The following is a 22,027-nucleotide window of genomic DNA, read 5'->3' as shown; positions in this document are numbered from 1 at the left end:
GTTTGAGGATGCTTGCAGCTTCCTAACTATCCTGTCACAGGATCCTTTTAAGTCTAGTCGGGCTCCAGCAGCTATGCTTTAAAAAAAAAAAGTATTATTTTTGTGTCTGTGTGTGGGCCTGCACGAGTTTATGTGCATCGTATGTGACGGGAGTCATTGGAAGCCAGAAGGGGGCGCTAGATTCCCCCAACTGGAGTTAAGGGTACCAACTGCCTTGTAGCTGCTGAGAAAAGGAACCGAGGTCCTCTACAAAGGCAGAAACAGCTCTAAATTGCTGAGCTAGGTTTCCAGCCCCTTCTAATTCCCTTTTTTTTTTTTGCAGGTTTTGTGATTTTATTTAAACATAAAATCATGCACACAAGCCATCTATTCATTTTCTTCGCTGCGTAGCCTGGCGTTGGGATTGGTGACTCTGATGGCCAACTGTGCTGCTCTTTCTACAATGGCTTTTCGGTTCTTAGAGGACACGTTGTGAGCAATCTCAGCACAGTAAGATTTGTTGCACATCAGCAGCACCTCCAGCTCCTTGACATTGTGGACCAGGAACTTGCGGAAGCCGCTGGGCAGCATGTGCTTGGTTTTCTTGTTGCTCCCATAACCGATGTTGGGCATCAGGATCTGGCCCTTGAACCTTCTCCGCACCCTGTTGTCGATGCCTCTGGGTTTCCGCCAGTTTCGCTTAATTTTCACATATCGGTCTGACTGGTGTCTGATGAACTTCTTGGTCCTCTTTTTGACGATCTTAGGCTTCACCAGAGGCCGGAGGGCAGCCATGATGCCGCAAAACAGATGGCAGCCACCTCGTAGGCAGCGCCGAGGAAGAAGTCTAATTCCCTTTTTGAGTCAGGGTCTCACTCTGTAGCCCTGGCTTCCTAGAACTCACTCTGTAGAGCAGGCGGGCCTGGAATTCACACTGGCCCATAGCTCTGCCTCTTCAGTACAGGGATTTAAGGTATATATTCCATTACAACTGGCAGCCCGCATCTATGAAGTGTATGACTCTAGAACAGAGAGACTGAGGCGCTAGCCTAAGCAATTTGCTCAAGGCCACACAACTATTAAGAAGCAAGACCTGGCGCTGGGTGTGGTGGCACACGCCTTTAATCCCAGCACTCGGGAGGGGAGGCAGAGGCAGGCAGATTTCCGAGTTCGAGGCCAGCCTGGTCTACAAAGTGAGTTCCAGGACAGCCAGGGCTATACAGAGAAACCCTGTCTGGAACCTCCTCCCCCCCAAAAAAGAAGCAAGACCTGGAGGTGTGTGGTGTTCTGAACCCAGCGTTCTTGGAAAGAGATGGGCTCCCATGGCTGGGGTGGAGGTGGGGGTGCGGGAGGGGGATGGGGAAGTCAGGATGGCAGCTAGCAATCCAGAAAGACTGGGAAGCTAGTAGCCTGTCTTTGCCTCTTGACCCTGAACGTTTGCTTCACTCTGCTCCCCTGAGGCTGGGCTAGGGAAAAGGCTTGGGTGTGGCTCAGCCACTTGTCCTAGCTGACTCTCAGTGTAACTAGCTACCCTGAGGGGCATCCCCTTCTCCAAACCTTCTGCCTTCTTATGTTGTCCTTGAAAATGGAAGAAGGGATGGGTTCCTGGGATGACTGCAAAAGCCTGCCTCTTAGATCTGAACTCCCTACTCTTCTTATCTCCCTCCTACTTGGGGCCTCTCCCCTTTCCTTCCTTCCTCAGAATGATGTAACCACTTCAGGGGCACTCACAATTCTCAGCCCCACGATGGCCTATCTCTGTAATGACCTCCCTCCCGCCATGTCTCAGCTCCTATGAACTTTGTAAGGGGCTGTGGCAGGCTAGTCAGGGAAGGGAGAATAGCTCTCTTCTTCCCACCCAGAGGAACATGAAAGCCCCTGAACAAAGCCGTGTCCCCAGAGAACAGGACAGAAGCATTCCGAATCTGGGCACTAATATCCCTCCCAACTCCCTGACCATCTTTCTTCTCTCACAGCCTGTTTGAAGCAGAGGGCCAGCCCAAACCCCCAACTCCCACCATGACCTCATCTCTGACTTTCTGACTTGTAGGAGGGGTATGGTTTCTTTACCTCCTGCTCCTGTCCAGACCCCAAGGATGAAGAGGTAGATAAAGTGTGAAGGGTGTGGTGCGCACAGCCAGGGGGAGAGGGCTTCCAGCCTTTCTTCCAGCTCCACTAGGCTGAACCTAAGCAAGTCAGTGGGCCTTGGACTTGAGTTGAATCTGGTGTGCCCTCTCACATGGGAATCTCCTTCGCTGGTCTGTCTTCTGGAGTGGTTGTGAAGTTAGGAAGAGCTCAGAAAACAGTAAGTGCTTTGTCTATGATACCCTTTAAGGCCTATTGGACAGTGGGTGCCTGTGAAGTGGGAGGGCTCAGGAGAGGGTGTGTCTGTGAAGTAGGAGGGCTCAGGAGAGGGTGTGTCTGTGTAGTAGGAGGGGTCAGGATAAGGTGAGTCTGTGAAGTAGGAGGGGTCAGGAGAGGGTGTGCCTGTGAAGTGGGAGGGGTCAGGAGAGGGTGTGCCTGTGAAGTGGGAGGGGTCAGGGAAGGGTGTGTCTGTGAAGTGGGAGGGGTCAGGAGAGGATATGTCTGTGAAGTGGGAGGAGCCAGGGAAGGGTGTGTTTGTGAAGTGGGAGGGGTCAGGAGAGGGTGTGTCTGTGAAGTGGGAGGAGTCAGGGAAGGGTGTGTCTGTGAAGTGGGAGGGGCGTGGTCTAGTAAGGCTTGGCTTGTGAAGTAGAAGAGTTAATGAGATGAGAGTTCTGTGGAGTAGGAGGGACCGGGAGAAGAGGGGTCTGTAAAATAGGTGGAGCTAGGAGAGGGAGAGCCCATTCACAGGTGGGGTCAGGAGAGGGGCAAGGCAGGGAAGGTTTCTAGGTTGCTCTGGATTAGAAAAAGGGAAGGGCAGAAAGATGACTCAGGTTTGGGTTGCTAGGTAGTGGTTTCAGTGGTGCGTGCATGTTAGAGTCACTCAGCAGAAGGAAAGCTAGCTGCAGGGAGGCTCTCTGGAGAGACAGAGCCAAGGATGGGGGTAGCTCGAGTTCCCATTTTCCTAACTCCCCCAGCGCTGCAGCATCACCTGCTGTCCACGGGATGTGCTAGGATCTGGCCCCGGTAGGTATCCTTTGTCTTCCTTAGTATGATGATGGATCAGCGATCCCTCTGCTGTACTCGGAACAAAGATTCTAGTCTCCAGATCCTTCTGTAGCTCAGCACGACCTCGGCACAGCTCGGGCTAATGCTCACATGTCAGTTGGGAATCCTTGGAGGATGTTTTGCTGCAGACGGAAATGTGGGTGTGATGGCTGGGAGCTTGGGGAGCACGACTGGATCATGAGGTCGAAGCCATGGATTCAAGAAGGTGACTCAAGAGGAGCTGCCTGGAATTCTGAGGACTTCGAGAACTACCAAAGTAACTCTGAGCTTAAAAAATAAAAATGTCGGGGCTGGTGAGATGGCTCAGTGGGTAAGAGCACCCGACTGCTCTTCCGAAGGTCAGGAGTTCAAATCCCAGCAACCACATGGTGGCTCACAACCATCTGTAACGAGATCTGGCGCCCTCTTCTGGAGTGTCTGAAGACAGCTACAGTGTACTTACATATAATAAATAAATCTTTAAAAAAAAAATAAAAATGTCTGCAGATAACGTGCATGTGTGTGTGCGAGCGCGCACACGTGCCTCACGGCACACACGTAGAGGTCAGAGGACTCTGTGGAGTCAGTTCTTCTTTATGTGCTTTCTGGAGACACAACTCAGGTCCACAGCCTGTGCTGCAAGCCATTTGCCCACTGAGCCATCCTTCAGACCCCCAAGCATCTTAAGTATGAGCTTCCCGCTGTGGGAGAAATAAGCTTGCATATCTTATAAGTAGCTATTCTCCTGGGCGTTCAGACACACATTTAACCCCGAGTGAAACAGCAGCCGATCAGGGGGTGTCTAGGGTAGGGACATGGATGGCCTTGGCATTGAGGGGCAGCACTGACATCTGCCCAGCATCACACTAAAGGGTTCTGGCCCAGGAGGGTTTGGGAGCATGTCCTGGATGGAGAAGATGGGGATGAGGATGGGGGTGGGGGAGTGGGAGTGGCGAGGATTTGCTCAGCCAGGTCTCAGGAAGTGGTGACCCTGTCTGTCCCTTCCCCTGGATGCTCCTGTCCTGTCCTTTGTCCTGTCCTCCTGTCTCCTCACCTCTGTCTGGCCCCAGGGAGGTAGCTGCTCCCTTTCTCTTGGGTGTGGCCAACAGGAAAAGCTAATGTGAGGATGAGGGTGGAGCAACCTGGAGTCTTAGGGGAGGCTGCGTTCTGGTGTCTGCAGCTCCTTCTGCGCTTCTTCTCTCCTCTGCTCTTGCAGATTACTGTCTTTGCTGGATTCGAGACATGGCTGCCTTCTTACCCTTTCCAGGCAAAACTGACACTAAGCAGTGCTGGCCTCTGCAGTGTCTATGTCCATGACTCCTCCTCTGGGCTCCAGAAATGGCCTCTCTATAAGTCCTAATTCTTGAACCAACTCTGAGGGAAGCTGCTTCCCACCTGGGACCCTGACCTGACCTGGTACCTTTTGCTAAGGTCCTGAGGAAAGCCAGGGGCAAAGGCAAACCCAAGGACAGGGGAGAGCCACCAAGGCCGAAGCAGACAGCACAAGGCAGGCTTAGAATGTAGAGAGAATGAAGGATGAAAAAAGACAGACAGCAGGAAGCAGACAAGGGGGCGGGGACTAGAAATGGACCAAGAGGAAAAGCTAGCCATCGGTGTTGGTCATGGGCATGCAGGCCTTTAATCCCAGCGCTTGAGAGGAAGAGGAAGGTGGATCTGTGAGTTCAAGGCCAGCCTGGTCTACACGAGGTCCAGGCCAGACAAAACCACACAGTGAAGCTGGGGTTGAGGGGAAGGGAAGTCAGGCACGGAGGAAAGGACACATAGACAAGGATGGCAGAGTCAGGAATGTCAGAGGATGGGCTGTGGCACCAAGGAGCACACAGACAGAGGTGAAAGGTGGTACACAGTCAGGGAGGAGCCAGAAGGACCATCCACAAAGAGAGACAGGAAATTCTAGTTACTTCAGAGATCTCAGCTGTGGGCCAAGGTATGGCCCAGTGGGCGTGGTACTTGTGCAAACAGGAGCACCTGAGTTCAGATCTTCAGAATCTACTATAAAAAAAAAAGCTGGATGTGGCAAGGCAGGGGTTTCAAGGCCATGCCAAAAAAAGAAAAGAAAACCTTTACTGCTAGAGGTGGAGAGGGGAGGATTCTGGGAGCTTGCTGGGCGAGCTACCTCAGCGTAACCAATGAGTTCCAGGATCAACAATCTGTAAGTTGGATGGCTGGTGGGGAGGGGGGTGGATGGCTCACCAGTTAGCACTGGTTACTCTTCTAGAGGACTTGAGTTCAATTCCCAGCACCCCCATGGTGGCTCACGACCATCTGTGACTCTAGTTCTAAGGGATCCCAACGGTTTCCTCTGGCCCCCTCAGGCACCAGGCATGCATGTGGTGACCAGACTTACACTCAGGCAAATGCCCATACACAAATAAAATAAAAAAATCAAGGTGGGACAGCGAGACAGCTCAGCAGGTGCAAGTGTTTGGCGCACAGACCTGGGGACCCGAGTCCCCGTGGCCACACTTACACTGGGCATGAGTTAGTGCCATCTGAGCTGAGCTCAGCCAGGCCCACCTCTGAATTCTGGGACTGACAAAGCCATAGGCATCCTGCGCCTCTCAGAGCTCAGCTTCTTCCTTTGTCAACTCAGGGTGGATTCATGCCCCCCCCCCCCACACACACACATACACACACACACCAAACTGTTCATGCTGGCGGGAATTTATGATCTGAACTGGGAGGCAGAGACAGATGGATCCTTGGGGCTCGCCGGCCAGCCAGTCTAGACACATTGGCAAGTTCTAGGCCAGTGGGAGATCCTGTCTTTAATCTTTAATTAAATTAATTCTTTCTTTCTTTCTTTCTTTCTTTCTTTCTTTCTTTCTTTCTTTCAAGACAGAGTTTCTCTGTATAGCTCTGGTTTTCCTGAAACTCGAATTGTAGGGCAGGCTGGCCTTGAACTCAGAGAATCTGCCTGCCTCTGCCTCCTGAGTGCTGGGATTAAAGGCATGCACCACCATGCCCAGCATGAGACTCTCTCTTTTTTAAAAAAGAAAGAAGATGGATAGATGGGTAGCATCTAAAAAAAAATGATAGCTGGAGTGTCCTCCGGCTTCTACTTCTACATGCATACATGCAACTGAAAATGTTAATGCACCTGCACGCACATGCACACACACACACACACACACACACACACACACACACACACCCCTCTGACTGTAATAGTAACGAGCACACATAATATCCACATCTAGGCTTCCAAAAAAAAAAAAAAAAAGGAAGCAGGGTACCTTGAAGAAACAGCTGACTCTAGACCAGGCTAGGACACTCACGAGTCAGCAATGAGTTCTGAACACTAGCTTTTACTTTGAGACAGGGTTTCCCTACGTAGTCCTGGCTGGCCTGGAACTTGGGGCAATCCTCCTGCCTCTAATCCCAAGTGCCAGGATTATAGGCATGTGCCACCTGCCTCGCTTCCTAGTGCTTTATAGTTTCAGGGGACGTGACATTGCTTTAGTGAACCAAGCGAAAAGAAGCTCTTCTTCATCAAAGTTCATGTTGACAGTCGTATGCCAAAGGGACACAGGATACAACAGCAGAAGCCCCCTTGACTGGAATAGGAACAACTTGAGCAGCCGAATAAATACACCAGCGTTACATACTCCAAGTGTATTATAAATATCCCCGAGTCCATACTGACTTAAATAATAAAGTAAATGAGGGTGAAATCTCCGTGCCAAGCGATGCGAATAAAAAGCTAAGACTGTAGCTCAGACTGTACACTGGGCATTGCCTGTAGCCCAAGTACTCCAGAGAGAGGCAGGAGGATTAGAGGTTCCAGGTCTTTCTTGGCTACATAGTTTGACATCAGTCTGGGCAACAAGAGACCCAGGAGGGAGGGAGGGAGGGAGGGAGGGAGGGAGGGAGGGAGGGAGGGAGGGAGGGAGGGAGAGAGGAACCTGACCTATGTTTCAATCTTTTAGAAATATCGTGAAGATTTCATGAGCTAATACATCTCAAAGTGCCTAGAACTGTGTTAGACTGTTGCTGGTGTAACAAAAAAATATTTATTTTGAAGGAAGATGAGGCAAAGGGTTGTCCCAGGCACCTGGGGTGTGGGTGACCTCCTTGGCAGAGGGTGTGTGTTGTCCCTTAAGAGCTGAGCTCTTGGAGGGAGGGTTGATAATAATCGGAGGCCACATTGACATTGAAGTTTGCTGTTGCCCTGTCTTGGGCATAGTAGATCTCTTAGGGGAGACCTTGGGAGGAAGTCTGGGAACTGCTTTGGGCATCTTCAATCTGGATGCTGATAGAGGCTCCATCAGAGGCTGGTTTCTTAGCCAGCTAGACTCTTCTCTAGATCCCAACGAGGGCAAGGTTTTAGGGGTGGGGCAGGAAGTCATGGAGGGTAGGGGGTGGAGCCTCATCTTTGAGTTCAGTCTGCAGCCACAGAGGCAGGTTCCACGGAGTGGGGGCAGGGAGAAATCTTCCCACCACTGGGCTTGCTCTGAGGAGGGCCTGGGCCAGGCCATCAGGCCCCACACTGAGTTCTGCTTGGGTACTCCAAGAAGGGCCTTGATCCTAAGCAAAAGGAAGGAAGAGAGGAGAGTGAGGGGCATCGGACTGATACCGTCATAGAGTGAGGCTCTCCAGAGCCGGGAGGGACAGGAGGAAGAAGGAAGGCGCTGTGTCTCCAACACACCTGTTTTGTTCTTCTTTCTCTTGCTCTTGGTCTACATTCTCCTTCCCTGTTTCTTCTTCCTCCTCCTCTTCCTCAAGTTTTATTTTGTCCCAAATATCTTCCAATGATGAGATCTGGGAGATAGGACTGAAGATAGAATTCACCCATCTTTCCTCTTAAAAAAAAGGGGGGGGATGGTAGGAACCTCACATCAAGAGAATCCGGGATTGACAGATTCAGGGTTGGGGAAGAACCAAATTCCTTCCCTAGCTCACACTCTCACCCCAGATTTAGGCCTTAGGCCTACCAATGCTGGACTATTTGGATGGCAATCTTGCCACTTAGAATATAGTGACAAACCCCCTTAGCTTTTTTTTTTTTTTTTTTTTCTGAGGCAGTGTCTCACTATGTAGTCCAAGCTGGCTTCAAACTCTCAATTCCCCTGACCGATGCAGCCTTCCAAGTGCTGGATCACAGATTTGTGAGGCTATACCAGGCTCTCAGTCCCCTCTGCCTGACAAAAACTCTACCAGTTAGGTGACCCAAGGCTAAAGCCTGGACCATTCATCACTTTGACAGATGCCTTGGGTCAGTCCCCTCAGTCCCTCTCTCCTCTCCGATGGCTACCATTACCTTTGTTTGTACCTGGCACGTCAGGGACGCTTACAGAGAGCCTTACTAAGCCATAGTGGGGCTTTCTTCCTTGAACACACACACACACACACACACACACACACACACACACACACACACACACACTTCTAACCAGTACTTCTGTATCGATTTGGGGTTGAGATTATTTCTGCTCATGTCTGTCCATGAGACAGACCTCCAAAGTCACTTGGCCAGTGGCTGACAGGCCACAGGACATGTCCACGCCACTCCATCCTATCCACTCAGGAGTAGAAGGGAAGGGAATGTGAGGAAGAACTTCTTTATCTTAGCTTTAAAGGGAGGAGCCACACCTCCAAACCTATTGTGACATCATCCTTGTGAGCCATATGTCCAAAGGAGCCATCATGTCTTTACCAAATCTAGCTCCTTAGGGTCTCTGGGATGTTGACTCTCCTTCCATTTCCCCAGCTCCTCTGTGGAATGGATGAGATACCACAGAGCTCACAGTTCAGCTGGGGTCCCCTCTCCTCTGAAGAGTCAGGTGCTGCTGGGATTAAAGGCAGCACCAGCAATGCCTGACTGGTTTTGAGACAAGATCTCGTGATGTAGTCTGAGTTAGTCTGGGTACTTCCGATCTGTTCGTCTCCACCTTCAAAGTTTAGTAAGTGGGCAGATACCCTCGTGCCTGACCTTGAGAGTGTTTCTAGACATTGATGATCAACTTCGATGCTCACTAAATTTAACTGGAAAAGGAGAATCTGATGTGGGTATTTTGTTTTTGCTTTTGACAAGTCTCTTGGTTAGCCCAGGCTGGTTTCAAACTCATTATCCTCTGGTCTCAGCCCCCTGAGTACTGGAATAGCGGGCATGGAGAGCCTAAATTTCTACAGTAGTATAGCTGGAGTCCTAAGCTTAGGCTAATTTCTGAGCAGGAAAGTGAAGAACTGGCAAGATCTCTCTGCCCTCCAGTTGGTGCTGAAATGCCCCTGACCTGGAACCGCACAGTCCTCTGTTTCTGCTATGGAACTTGAAGGTGTGTGGTTGTCTTGGGAGTATGCAAGGGGGTGGGTATACCAAGTGTCCCTGCGTGGCTCTTCTCTTGTCTCTCTTCCTTGTTTTTATTGGCTAGAGTAAGGAGATCAAGTCCAGTATAACAGCTGGCCTGCCTGTCTAGGAAATCTTAGAGAAGAAAGGGCTAGGGTTTGATGACCTAGAAGGCGGAGGAACGCGATCCAGGCTGAAGAAGGAAGCCTGCAGGTAAGTGTTAAGTGAACACTTGGGATTTCCTTACTGGCTACTCTGGGCAACCATCTCCATCTCCTAGAGCCCCAGTATCTTCATCTGCAAAGTGGAAAGCAAGTTGGTTCCCATCTCTCCAGCTCATGCAGAGAGAGTAGATGGCGCAAGAGAAAAGGAGTGGCTGGCACACAGTAGGACCCCAGATATTGCAAATAATACATATTGCCGGCAACAAAGTGTTGTGCACTTTCCTTCGAGTCCCACCTCTCTACCATCTGCCTCTACTTAAAAACAATCCCTCCCTCCCACGTGAGTAATTTTCCCTCTCGGTAGCTCCCTGCAGCTGACAGCAACCAACTTTGGGCGGAATCCCGCAGAGGCTCCGGCCCATTAGTCAGGGTTTCCAAGGCCCTGCCTGGGACTTCCCCCCTCCTCCCTCTAGGCAAGGACAGGAAGTGGGGACTTTGAGAGTTGCAGTCTTCCCCCGCAGTCTCTATGCCTGGAGTCAGTCAGTGTCTCCTACGGAGGGTGAAACACGGCCACCTGCTTCACCCTTCTACTGTTCAGTTCCTGCAGGGGTCCTGACGGCCCGGCAACTGGGCAACCCGTGTGGGCTTGAGCTCTAGGATAAATGTACTACGTGACGTTGAAGAAGCTGTCCTCTGGGTCTCAGTGTGATAAAAGAGAAAAAGTGGCTGCCCCTTGCTGCCTAATGTATTGACATAAGTTCCATTCCAGGGACCCCTAAATGTGGAAGGCAAAACCTGGCTCTCACAAGTTGTCCTCGGGTAACTGCCCCTCCCCCAATAAAGTTAATTTTTGAAACAACAACAACAACAACATTCAACAACAATTTTATGATTTAACGATACACGTTGTTCAAATAGAGGAAGAGGGGGGAAGTTGAAATGGGAGTTTACTCAGTAGAGTCCAGGCGCTGGTCTTTAAGGGACATCGATTCCGGAAACTATCTGAATTGTGGCCTCCAATTGCCCAGGATCGAGACCAGTTTGACCAAGGTCCTTCTAACTTTGCTTCTCTAGTTGCAGCCTCCGCGGAGGATGGTGGCGGTGGTGTGTGTGTGTATGTGTGTGTGTGTGTGTTGGTGTAGGGGAGCCTTCCAAACGTTTTAACCCTGTTTACAGAAAATGGGAATTTGCATGATGAAAATAACTCCGGCCGGACTGCGAATTTTTACTGTGCTTGGCACGGGGCTCGGAAAAAACGGCTGCATAGCCAATTACTGGAATTTTTAAACACAAATAATATTTTATGGGATCAGTGGGCTGGCTCAGGGCCGCTGCACCCGGCTCAGCTCCTCCGCCTACAAACAAGCTCGGATTGTGCAGCGAGTCAGTGTGCCAGGCCTCGGACTGGCCCGGGGATGTGGGGTGGGGTAAGAACACCGTGGAGCGGCGGGCCTGGGAGGGAGGGGGTGGGGGTAGGGGGTCAGTCCTGGGTGCGAGCAGGTGCAGCGCGGGGCTCAAGCCTCCCCGCCGGCAGGGGGCGTCCGCGAGGCTCAGTCTGGAGCGAGTGTGCGGGCGCCCGGCTCACCTGCAGCGCCGAGCCTGGAAGCGAGCCGCGCGATCGGCCGTGTCGCCTGGGAGGACCCTGGCCGCCGCAAGGCCTCCGGAAAGCCGGCTTTCCGGAATGACCGTAGGCCGGCAAGTAGTCGTCGCCTCCCCCACTAAAGCCACCCCGATTTGCTTTCCAGCCTGCTGCGTCCCACGGGGGGGGGGGGGGAGGGCAAAGGCACATTCGAGCGCATCGGGAGTTCTGTCTTTCTTGGGATCCCCCTTTTCTCCTGCTCCTGGAGATCGCCAAGCCTGGCCAAGGGCCCAAGGGAGGTGTCCCCCAGCCTCTGCTGCGGGTTAGCCCGCCCCGGCCAACCCAGAGCTCAGCACGCACAGGGTTAAGCAGGAGCAGGTGTGTAGCCAGATGCTGTGGCCGCTCCCCTCCCCCGCGGCCCGGTCGGCGTCCTCCTCCTCCTCCGCCCACCCTCTCTGAACCCAACAGTCCCAAATAAAAGTGCCATTGTTGCCGGGCCTTCCCCCACCCCCGTCTCTGCCCCGCCACCTGGAGCAGAGCCCGGTCTCTCTTCACCTGCCCCCGGGCCGGCTGGGGGTGGCGGGGAGTGGGGCCTCGGAGCGGGAACTTCCGCTTGTCTGCCCCTCCTCCTCCTCCTCCTCCTCCTCCTCCTCCTCCTCCTCCTCCTCCTCCAAGCCCCTTGTCACTGACCCCTGAGTCCCTAAGGGCAGAGCAGACACCGTGGCTTTGTGCTGGGCATTCTTTCGGGCCTGACGGTTCCACTCTGGCCTGTCTGTCCCTCTAATCCCCTCATTCTCCATGACCAGAGAGGTGACGTTGTACAAAGCTGGGAGGACACAAGGCCTGGTGCCAGGAGTGCAGGACAGTGCCACATTAAGAACAGCTGTTGCTTTTTTCCTTTAAAATCATTTGTTCTTCTATAGGACAGGAAGGCAGGGCAAGAGCGATTCCTTCTATACAGAAAAGGAAACTGAGACACCTCAGAGAGGAGGAGCGTTGAGCTCACAGGGCTGGTGACTATGGAACTCAAGTCCTTTGACTCCCCTGGTTACATGGGGTCTTCAATGCTCATTGGCTAGCCGAAAAATTGGGCACCCCAGACACTCTCTGGTGCAACTTTGGAGTTCACTGTGGGGCCTTGGGCAGGTTACTCCTCTCCTTGATTTCTTCTGAAATCAAAGGATAGACTTCCCAGGCTTCCCAAGACTCACACTGCCACTTGGAATCCAAGGGATGGGGAGATCTGGGAAAGCCAGCCTGGGCCTCAACGCTGGCCTGGCCTATCGCGAGCAGGAAGATTCTCCTTTCCTGGCCAGCTTGAGGAGGCTGATCAACAAGGTTAAGTAAAGGGCTCTAGGAGATGAGTCAAGACCAAGAAGAAATCCAGACTTCAGAAGAGATCCGCCCCTCATCCCGAGAAACCGCAGCTACTCCCGCAAGGCACGCGGTGCCCTGGGCCGCTCCACTTCGCCCAAGTTCCCGCAGATAACTCGCGGGGTGCCGGCGCCGGCCTAGTCCTTGAGCTCCCTCCGCTCCGGAGGCAGAGTGTGCGAAGTTACCGTATTTCTCCTTTTGCGCCCTAACTTTCTGGAGCACGTAGATCCCACGTGTCCATTGTGTGTGTGAGAGCATGCTTTCTTTTTTCCTGGGCAAAGAGTTCCCTTAGGAGCCGGGAGACCTGAGTTTTTCAGCTTTGTTCTTTTTAGCTCAGCCATTTATCCGTCTTTCTCTCCCACCCAAAGACACAAGGATCCAGTTTCCTGTTACCACTTGAACATCTAGTAGGCGTCTCAGCTTCCATTTACTGAACTTAAAAAAACCTGGTCGCTACACTCCACCCAGTCCTAACCATTTGTCAGTTCTTTTTACCTCAGGAAAGGGCAACCCCTTCTTCCCTGTGTCTCCAGAAGATCTTGGGGGTGCTTGCCAACTCTTCCGCCTTCTGTGGTGCCTTACCATGGTTTATTTTTGCCTCCAGAGTAAGTTGAGAGTCTGCAGTTCCCCATAGCTTCGGGTCCCAAGCCACCACATTTCTTGCTTCCTTTCGTTCCTCTGCATCGCAGGCATGCAGGAGCTAGGGAGGCCAGAAGCAGGTGTCCGATCTTTGGAGCTGGAGTGACAAAGGTTGTGAACCACTCCGTTGGGCCTGGAAACCACACCTGGGTCCTCCGCCAGAGCAAGAAGGGCTCCTAACATTCGAACCATCTCTCTAGCTCTTTCTTTTAATAAATGCTTATTTTAAATTGAAAAAAAAAGTTTTGCTTTTAATTGTGTGTGTGCACACACACACACATACACACACACACACACACACACACACACACACACACGCACATGTGTGAGCTATTGTCCCTAGATCCTGGAGCTGGTTACATGCAGTAGTGAGTCATCCCCGCTGGGTGCTGGGGACTCAAGGAGGGTCCTGTGCAAAAGCAGTCAGTATGTGCTAATTTTAAGTGCTGAGGTAACTCTTCAACATTTCTTTCCTTTGTCCTTCCATCCTCCCCCCACCCCCTCACCCCGCCCCGTTACCTCCCTTTTCTTCCCACCACCCTTGGTCTTTTGTCTCCCAGGCTGATCTTCAAGCTAGATATATCTAGATATATGATCCTCCTGCCTCTACCTCCTAAGTGCTAGGATCCCCACATCTGCTGTATGCTGTTCTGGGGAGGGGATACAGGGCGTCATGCATGTTGGTCAAGTACTTGGTCAAGCTTCATTCTCAGCAGCCATGTTGTTTTTTTGTTTTAAGATTTATTTGTGTATACAAGGACTCTATCTGCATGTACACCTGTACACCAGAAGAGGGCACCATATTCCATTACAGATGGTTGTGAGCCACCATGAGGTTGCTGGGAATTGAACTCAGGACCTCTGGAAGAGCAGTCAGTGCTCTCAATTGCTGAGCCATTTCTAGTTGCAACACCCTCCCCCCCCCCGGCCCCACCCGACCCCAGCCACCATGTTTTCTTGATAGAATATTGTTGCAAACTATTTGATCATATTGTGAACCCCGAGATTGTGTTCTTTACTGGGAACCCTGATAGCTGTGATGCAGCTTGGCCTTAGCCCACACCTCTAATCTAAGAGCTTTCTGCTTGAATGTTGTAAGCAAGATAAATAAAGCGAACTATAGGTCATGAGGTTGAACAACCAGTCGACAGGAAGTGAATTTAGGATTATTAAGAAGAAAAAAAAACCATAGAGAGTGAGAGGGAGTCAGAAGGACAAACAACAGACAAAGAGGAAGTAGAAGGGAGGGACATTCAATAGAAGGAGGCTTTTTGAGTGATAGAGAGCACCACTTCCGGGACACTGGCTGAGGAGGAAGGTCAGCAGGGTGCTCTCTCTGCCTTTCAGGCTTTCACCCTAGCATCTGACTCATTGGTCTTCATTGGTAAAATAAAACAACTGAGATTTTGTTTAAAACAACAACAACAACAACATATGGCAATCCCCCAACCTGTCTCTGTGCCTTTTTGCTCTCAGATTCTTCCTCCCTAGAGCAGCAGGGGTTATTCTGAAACCGAGGTGAGGTAGTGTTTGTCTTCTGTCTAAAATCCTTCAGTAGCCACCCCTGTAACTTCGCTTTTATAGCAGGGGGCTCATGTCCTTTGCCCTGTTCTCCTGTACCAGTGGCATTTATTGCTGTATAGCATGCTATGTGTTTACACACTCAATTCTGCCTTCTCCTTCTAATGTAGATGCCACAAATACATCAGCTTTGATTGTTTTAAAAAAAAAAGATGGGGTCTCTGTGGGAGGCAGAGGCAAGCAGATCTCTGAGTTTGAAGCCTGCCTGGTCTACAGAGTGAGTTCTAGGACAGCCAGGGCTACTCAGAAAGCCTATCTCGAAAAACCAATCCTGACCCACAAAAAAAGAGTCATGTGTCCAAGGCTGGCCTCTAACTCCCTACCTACTACATAACTGAATATGACCTGCTTCCATCTTCCTAGTGGCTGGGATTTGAGGTGTGTAGCACCTCATTTAGTTTCTGTGGTGTTGGTGACTGAACACAGGGCTTATTGCATACTTGGGCAGCCCTCTGCTCTCCGAGACCAAGATAAGAGGCTCTGAAAGAAATCTGAACCCACCCCCCACCCCCAGCAAGTTTCATGCAAGGAGCTCTAAGGAGATGCCTGTCGTTGGGGTGAACGGGCCACTCACTTGACTGTGGCCTGCCTTCCTCATCCATATGAACGAATCAGACTCCATGTCAGTTGCCTTCTGCTTTGAGAGTCTCATGGTCAGACATGGCTGTGACTTGGGAAGGGCAGATAGAGAAGCTGAGAACTTACTTAGCTTCGTGCCCTGTGGACCAGTGCAAAATAGAGTTCTTCCAGGAAGATTGTCCAAAGGGCCTTCCCATCCATCTATCCATCTGTCTATCCATCCTTGCATCCATTAATGCCTCCATGCATGCCTCCATGCATCTACATTCCACTTATCCATGCATTGTCCATCCATGCATTCATGCACCATCCATCCACCTATGCATGCATGCATCCATGCACCAATTCATTCATCCATGTCTCCATCCATGCATTGTTCATCCAGACATCCATGCATCAATCCATTCATCCATGTAAGCATGTATGCATCCATGCATCATACATTCATCCATGCATGGCCCCATACATGCATCAATCAATCCATCCATCTTCCATCCATCCATCCACATGTCATCTATGCATGCCTCCATGCATCCATCCATGCATCAATCCAACATCCATTCATCCATACATCCATGCAACCATCCATCAATCCATTCACCCATCCATTCATGCATCCATCCACCCATGCATGCATCCATGCATGCTTGCTTCCATCCATCCATCTCTTCTGTAGTGTGCTCAGTGTGGTGTAAGTTCCTGGAGGAGGCTAGGACATCAGAAGGATACTTGGGCCAGCAGTCAGGAGACCCAGGCTATCCAGCTATCAGCAGCTCTGCTGGAGACTGGTCATGTGACCCTATGTGAGTCTTGAATCTCTTGGAACCTCAGTTCTCCCAACTGTGAGGGATAGGTCATTCTGCCTGCCTCATGGCCTACTGAATCAGGCAGTCAAAGGACACTTGACAGAAACCACCTTACCAAGCACTTAGGTAAGGACAGGAAGAAACACCTAAAGCCAGATCTCTGTCCTTCAAGAGCTTAGCATACAGTCTTTGTGGCTTAGAGGCCCTTTCCTGGGTTCCCTAACCTCCATTTTCAGTCTGGCTCTTCTGACTCTACACAGTCAAATGATGGCGCCCCCTTGTGGCACTTCCTGGAACAACAATACTCTTTGCCTACAGAAGACTTTCTGAGCTGGAGGAGGCCAAAATGACAAGCCTGGCAAGGAAGCAGGTCCTCGCAGAGCGTCTCATGTTAGAAGGGCCATGGGGCTTCATACATAGCCTGACAGTATTCAAACATTCCTGTCCCCCACGTGCCAGGGGCCTCTAAGGATGGCTATGATAAGGCTCTCCCAGCGCAGGGCTTCCTCAAAGACAGGGACAGGTAACTGCTAAACTTCTGACCTAATTTCAATCACCTCACCTCACCCAGCCCCATCTACATCAACACTGGAGACAGACAAAGCACCTGGGTTATCATCTCCCACCTTATCCTTCCTCCTCCTCGTCCTTTTTGAAACAGTCTCATATAGCCCAGGCTGGCCCTGAACTCACTATATAGCCAAGAACTTCTGATCCAAGTTCTGGAATTGGGTTTTGCAGTGTTTAGAATGGAACCTGGGGCTTCATGTATGTCAGGCAAGCATTCCAGGAACTGAGATGTATCCCAGCCTTTCCTGGATTTTCTCTTCTTATTGCCCGCAAGCACAAGAGAGACAATGGATGTGGAAGTGACCCTATCTAGAGATTCAAAGTGGCCACTGACAGCCAAGGGGAGTGTGTATGTGTGTGTGTGTGTGTCCCCCACATGTCTTCCCAGATAAATTACAAGAACCCTGACATCTGGGTCCATGACTACCATCACAGGTCAGCCAACTTAAGCAGCTTGCCCATGTCTCTTAGATATGCATGTGTGTGTTATAGTTGTTAGCGTGTAGTACTTTATCTGAAATTCTATTTTTTTTTTTTAAAGAACTGGGACAATGAATTTAGTCCTTGTCGCTATAATGGATTTTGGCTCATTTTGGGAACAGTAAATCCCCAAAGGTTAAGCACAATGGATGTGCTCAGGACTGGAAAGAACTTTACAGAGAGACTGGGGTAGTGTATGCAGAAGGCGCTCACTAGCTGCATCTCTCGTCTAGAAAGCTGCCTTGTTGGGACTGAGCTGATTTCAAGAGGAACTTTCCCTAGTCTGTGGCTGCTTCCTAATGTGGGGAGACTTCCCCTCTGCTTTCCTTGTCTCCTGAAGTATGGAGGAATCCTTGGTCTGTGTTTTAGGAAAGGGAAGAGGTAAGATGTGGGCTCAACGTAGCAGCAGAAGAGGAAACCAAGACAGTCTGGGCCGGGGAAGTCATATAGGCCTGAGCCGAGGGGCTTCTGCATATTCTTTTGGCTGCTGGTTAGTGGAACCCCAGCTCTCTTTCTGATCATGCCAGTGAGCTCCTGGGTCACTCTTGTCATTCTGTCCTTGTCACATGAGTGTGGGGACTAGGTAAATGAATAAACTCTGAGATCAGGGGTTGGGGAATTTCCCAGCATGACAAAGCCTAGCACTGAATAGATCAGAAGGCTACCACATGCAGGCTCTGGGAACAGGCTGCCTGGACTCATGTGGCAGCTTCCATCTTGATAGATCAGTGACACTGGTGTCACCTGTCTGAGTCTCAGTTTTTTTTTTTTTTTTTTTTTTTTTTTTTTTTTTAGGAAAATAGAGAATGTCCCTACTCAAACACTGTTGGAGGTGTTAGATGGATAGATGGTTTAAAGTGCTTGGGATAATGCCCCGTGGTTAGTAAATGCTCAATAAACACCAAACACTGTCTATTCTCAGGAAAGGACCTTCTGTCGAGGTTAGGTGAGTTCACAAGGCCAGTTCACAGACAAAGATACTTGGATCCTAAAATCTCTCTGGCTGTAACATTGTTCTGTGGCTCTGGGGTTGTCTTCTGAGTCTAGAGGAGAACATGAAGCCCAGAGGAATATCGTATTGGATGGAGGTCTTGCTCAAACCTTGGTTTCCAAGGGGAGGATCCCAGGATGATGTCTCGCTGCATCCCAGGGTCATAGGTTGTTCTCCCCTTTGAGGAAAGAGAGTCTTCTATGGACAAGTGATAAGCTGGGAAAAGCTCCTGGCCTGTCATGTTTACTGAGCTGCGCTGACTTATGACTGGATGCGGAGATCTGGCTGCAGGCAATTGCCTAAATCATTTAGGGGTTGACAGGGAAGGGAGGGAGGGGACATGGGGAGCTGGAGGGAGAATGTTCCTGTAATTCTTCGGTCTGAGGTACATTAAGGAGCCATAAGCCATGTCGAGAGCTTGAATTACATTAGAGAGATTATTCTGTTACGGTCCATAATCCTGGGTAATATACCGTCATGCTGCGCACCTGCCGTGATAAATCTCACCTGTAATGGCCTGACCCTGGGGACCCAGGGACGCCAGGGCAGTTGGCAGGGGCTGTCAGAGAGGACAGAGAGACACCTGTGAGCCCCAGGGTCCTCCTGACTCATCTCTGGGCTTTGTATGCTGAGAGGGGACATAGCTAGAACCCTAAGCTTCTTCAGTCCGCATCTCAGACTTATAACCCCAATCACCACCCCAGTACCCCAGTTCAGACCCTTCCTGTCTTGTTCCCAGACTCTTCTAAGTGTATTCCCGACCCCCAAATCGCTGCAAAGGTATCCCGACAATGTCCGCAGTGACCTCTCTGAGGAGACAGTGAAATCTTCATTTTGGAATGGACGCGTCATTGGCCATCTATAGACTCACCAAAGTTTTTTCAGATGTCTCCCTTGCTAGACCTCAGATCAGGGACCGTGATGACAGCCACTATAGGGCTCTGTCCTAGGTCACTCATAAGTCTGGCCTCTCGTCATGAGCTGTGTTACATCCCTTGAGTGTGATTTTTGTTTTATACAGAGGATCATCACAGATTCAAGGGACACCTCTCTTGATGTGTCTTTATTAAGGGCTGGGGCCTGGAGTGTTGCAGATTCACCCTCCACCTTTCTAGGAGCTGGGCTTGACCAGATCTTTCTCAGCTTTGCCTCTTAGATTATTTCCAGTTGCAGGAAGGCCCTTGGAGGAATGAGGTGGCTGTTGTATGTTCCTGTGTGACACTCTGAGCCTCATTTACCCCTGATTCTGCTTCATAGTCCCTTACTGTCCCTAAGCACACATTCTGTGTGTGCCATTATGTGGGAATACACAGAGGACACATTTGGGGACCTCTGGGTTGGTTATGGAATGGTTGTCATAGCTACCACATGTCAAGCACTCCCCAAGTGTCAAGCACTGGGATGCACGTGCCCCTGCCCTACCTTATTTACCCCAGTACAGTTTTAGGGGGTAGGAACTATATTATTTCTAGTTTACATAACTTTAAGGCATGGCCTAGAACTCAAGATCCTCTTGTAAGGGGCTGAGAAGATGAGATTTCTCAGAGGTACACAGGCATGCGGACATGGAGTTTGGATCTCTAGAACCCACAGAAATGCCAGGTGGGTGTGCCAACCTGCCTGTAAAAGTCCAGCATTGGGAAGTGGAGACCCAAAGCAAGCTGGCTCTTGAAATTACCCATATCAGTGGGCTCTGAGTTTGAGAGATCCTACCTCAATGAATAAGATAGAAATGTAACCTTTCCTAGTTTCGGCTCTAGGTCTTCAAGACACCCCCATACAGGTCCATGCTCTATCTCACACATATGTGTGACCACTGCATGTAAACACGCATGCACGGACAAGAACATGGGAAAAGAAAATCCTCCTGTCTCCACCTCCTAAGCACAGCACCATGCCCAGTTTCATGCTGACATCTGTGGTGAGCACCTGGCTGTGTGGGGGCTGCCTCCTCAGCTTCTCCTTGCCTGGCAGCTTCTCCTTGCCCCTGCCTCTGCATCTCTTCTCACACTTACAGCTGGCCAGCGGTCTCCAGCATCTTCCCTCACACTGACTGATTGCCAGGTCTGAGAGGACCTCTGAGGTCCACATCTCTCACTGTGGATTCCTCCCTTTTGTTCCCAAGTCTCCCCCAGAGATAGAAACCACAGCAGTTGGATAAATCACACATCCATTCACTTCATCCACTCGTGAATCTTGGGAGGGCCGGCAGATGAGCTCATTTGGTAGTTTTTAAACCAGAATGCACTTTAAATTATTTATATTTATTTATTTTTATGTGTGTGTGTGTGTGTGTGTGTGTGTGGTGTGTACATGCTGTGTGAGGTGGCTCTATGTGTGTTTGTGTGTGCTGTGTGAGGTGGCTTTGTGTATACCATGTGCGTACATGAACCTGTGGAACAAAAGAGGCTATTCAGATTCCTGAAACTGGATTTACAGATGGTTGTGAGCCACCACGTGGTGCTAGAAACTGAATCTACATTCTCTTGTTAACCTCAGAGCACTCCCCTTTTAAAAGGTTTTAAGAAGTGTGTGTGCACATGTGTGCATGTACGTGTGAGCGTACATGTATGTATGTATGTATGTATGGAGGTACGTGTGTGTGTGTGTGTGTGTGTGCCATGTATGTTTAGGTACCCGTGGAAGCGGGAAGAGCACACTGGATCCCTGGAGCTGCAGTTGCAGGCAACTGCGAGCCTCCTGTCATGGGTGCTGGGAATCAAACTCAGTGGAAGAGCAGCAGGCTCTCCTAACTGCTGAGCCATCTCTCCAGGCCCCAGAAAATATTTTTCAAGAAAAAAAAAAAAGCGTCTGCAAGCCTTGTAGAGAAATCAGACTCACAGTGGTGTCCAGACTCTGGGCTTTTAGGTTCGACCCCACCCACTGAGCTCCCCTGATGTAGACTCACAGGGGAACAGCTGGAAAGCAGGTGCCCCGCCCTCCTGTGGTGTGTGGCGTGACACAGATGCTAGGGAATAAGAAGAGCCACCTTGCTTGTCAGCGGCTGGTCCCACTCCCCACAGACCTTGCTGCACTTTCATCAGTAACCGAAGGCACACTGTCACAGCAATTCATTGTTTCCATCTTTGAGTGGCAGGGATGTGAGCTCTAACCTTGACTCCTAATCCCTACGTATGGACCTGTGGGACTTGGGCAAGTCACCCTCATAAGCCTTATGGCCCTACCTGGGAATAACAAGTCTGCTGGTGTGGGTTTCCTACTGCTATATAAGAACCCCATCCCAAACCTGAGTGAAGGGCTACACACCCATATGCCTTGCACTGTGAAAGCAACACAGGGCCATCATCCTTGACCATATAGTGATTTTGAGCCCAGCCTGGGCTACATGAGTCCCTGACTCCCCCATCTCTCTTACAAAAAAAAAATTCCTACCCCAAACAGAATTCGAAATGAACCATCATGCCCTCCTGTCCTGGGCGCAGCTGGCTTGGCTGGGAGGGTCCTCTCCGGTTGATTTGGCCATTTCTAGGTGAAAGGTGAGGAAATCCTGACGCCTAATGTAGGACTGACTGAGGTGCTGGCCTGGCTATCTTCCTGTTCTCTGCATCCCTGAGGCCTCTCCTCTCATCATTGTCTTTAGCCCACCATAGTCTGTGTGACCTTAAGCAAGACAAGGAGAGAATGCTTTTGATCTTCCGCCTGTGTTCTCCTTCACAATGAATAAAGAAAGGCAGCAGGGATGGAGGAACTGGCCAGTTCAGCTGGAAGAATGTATGAGGTGCTGGTCTTCAACACCTCCTACACCACCCAGGGTGGCTTACGGTTGTAATCAGTGCTTGGCAGGCAGAGCCATGAGGATGAGAAGTTCAGGGTCACCCTCTGCTATGA

The 22,027-nt window shown here is 50.5% G+C and overlaps 2 protein-coding genes across 2 annotated transcripts; both read right to left on the bottom strand.

Annotated features, from left to right (window-relative positions):
• Positions 1 to 329: 329 nt before the first annotated feature.
• LOC147000401 (large ribosomal subunit protein eL32) lies at positions 330 to 824 on the bottom strand. Its single transcript, XM_085832988.1, has one exon. The coding sequence runs from the start codon at positions 772 to 774 to the stop codon at positions 367 to 369; it is 408 nt and encodes a 135-aa protein (XP_085689114.1). The 5' UTR covers positions 775 to 824; the 3' UTR covers positions 330 to 366.
• Positions 825 to 7,141: 6,317 nt separating this feature from the next.
• On the bottom strand, positions 7,142 to 8,643 carry LOC110284325 (uncharacterized). The gene is made up of 3 exons (XM_021150040.2): positions 8,586 to 8,643; positions 7,778 to 7,931; positions 7,142 to 7,656 (listed from the first exon to the last, which is right to left on the bottom strand). The coding sequence occupies exons 1-3, from the start codon at positions 8,641 to 8,643 to the stop codon at positions 7,143 to 7,145; spliced, it is 726 nt and encodes a 241-aa protein (XP_021005699.1). The 3' UTR covers position 7,142.
• Positions 8,644 to 22,027: the final 13,384 nt, after the last annotated feature.

Source organism: Mus caroli, unplaced genomic scaffold (genome assembly GCF_978045245.1).
Source record: "Mus caroli unplaced genomic scaffold, Mus_caroli_1 scaffold_18, whole genome shotgun sequence".
NCBI classification, from domain to species: domain Eukaryota; kingdom Metazoa; phylum Chordata; class Mammalia; order Rodentia; family Muridae; genus Mus; species Mus caroli.
Note: the sequence above shows the minus strand (reverse complement) of the source record. Positions and strands in the feature narration are given on the sequence as shown.

Excerpts from the sequence above, each read along its gene's own strand:
- LOC147000401 (XM_085832988.1), bottom strand. The coding sequence starts at position 774 with ATGGCTGCCCTCCGGCCTCTGGTGAAGCCTAAGATCGTCAAAAAGAGG.
- LOC110284325 (XM_021150040.2), bottom strand. The coding sequence starts at position 8,643 with ATGGAGTGGCGTGGACATGTCCTGTGGCCTGTCAGCCACTGGCCAAGT. Across the intron at positions 7,932-8,585 it reads CTGGCCAAGTGACTTTGGAG|AGGAAAGATGGGTGAATTCT; the intron begins GTCTGTCTCATG and ends CTTTTTTTTAAG. Across the intron at positions 7,657-7,777 it reads GAGAAAGAAGAACAAAACAG|GATCAAGGCCCTTCTTGGAG; the intron begins GTGTGTTGGAGA and ends CCTTTTGCTTAG.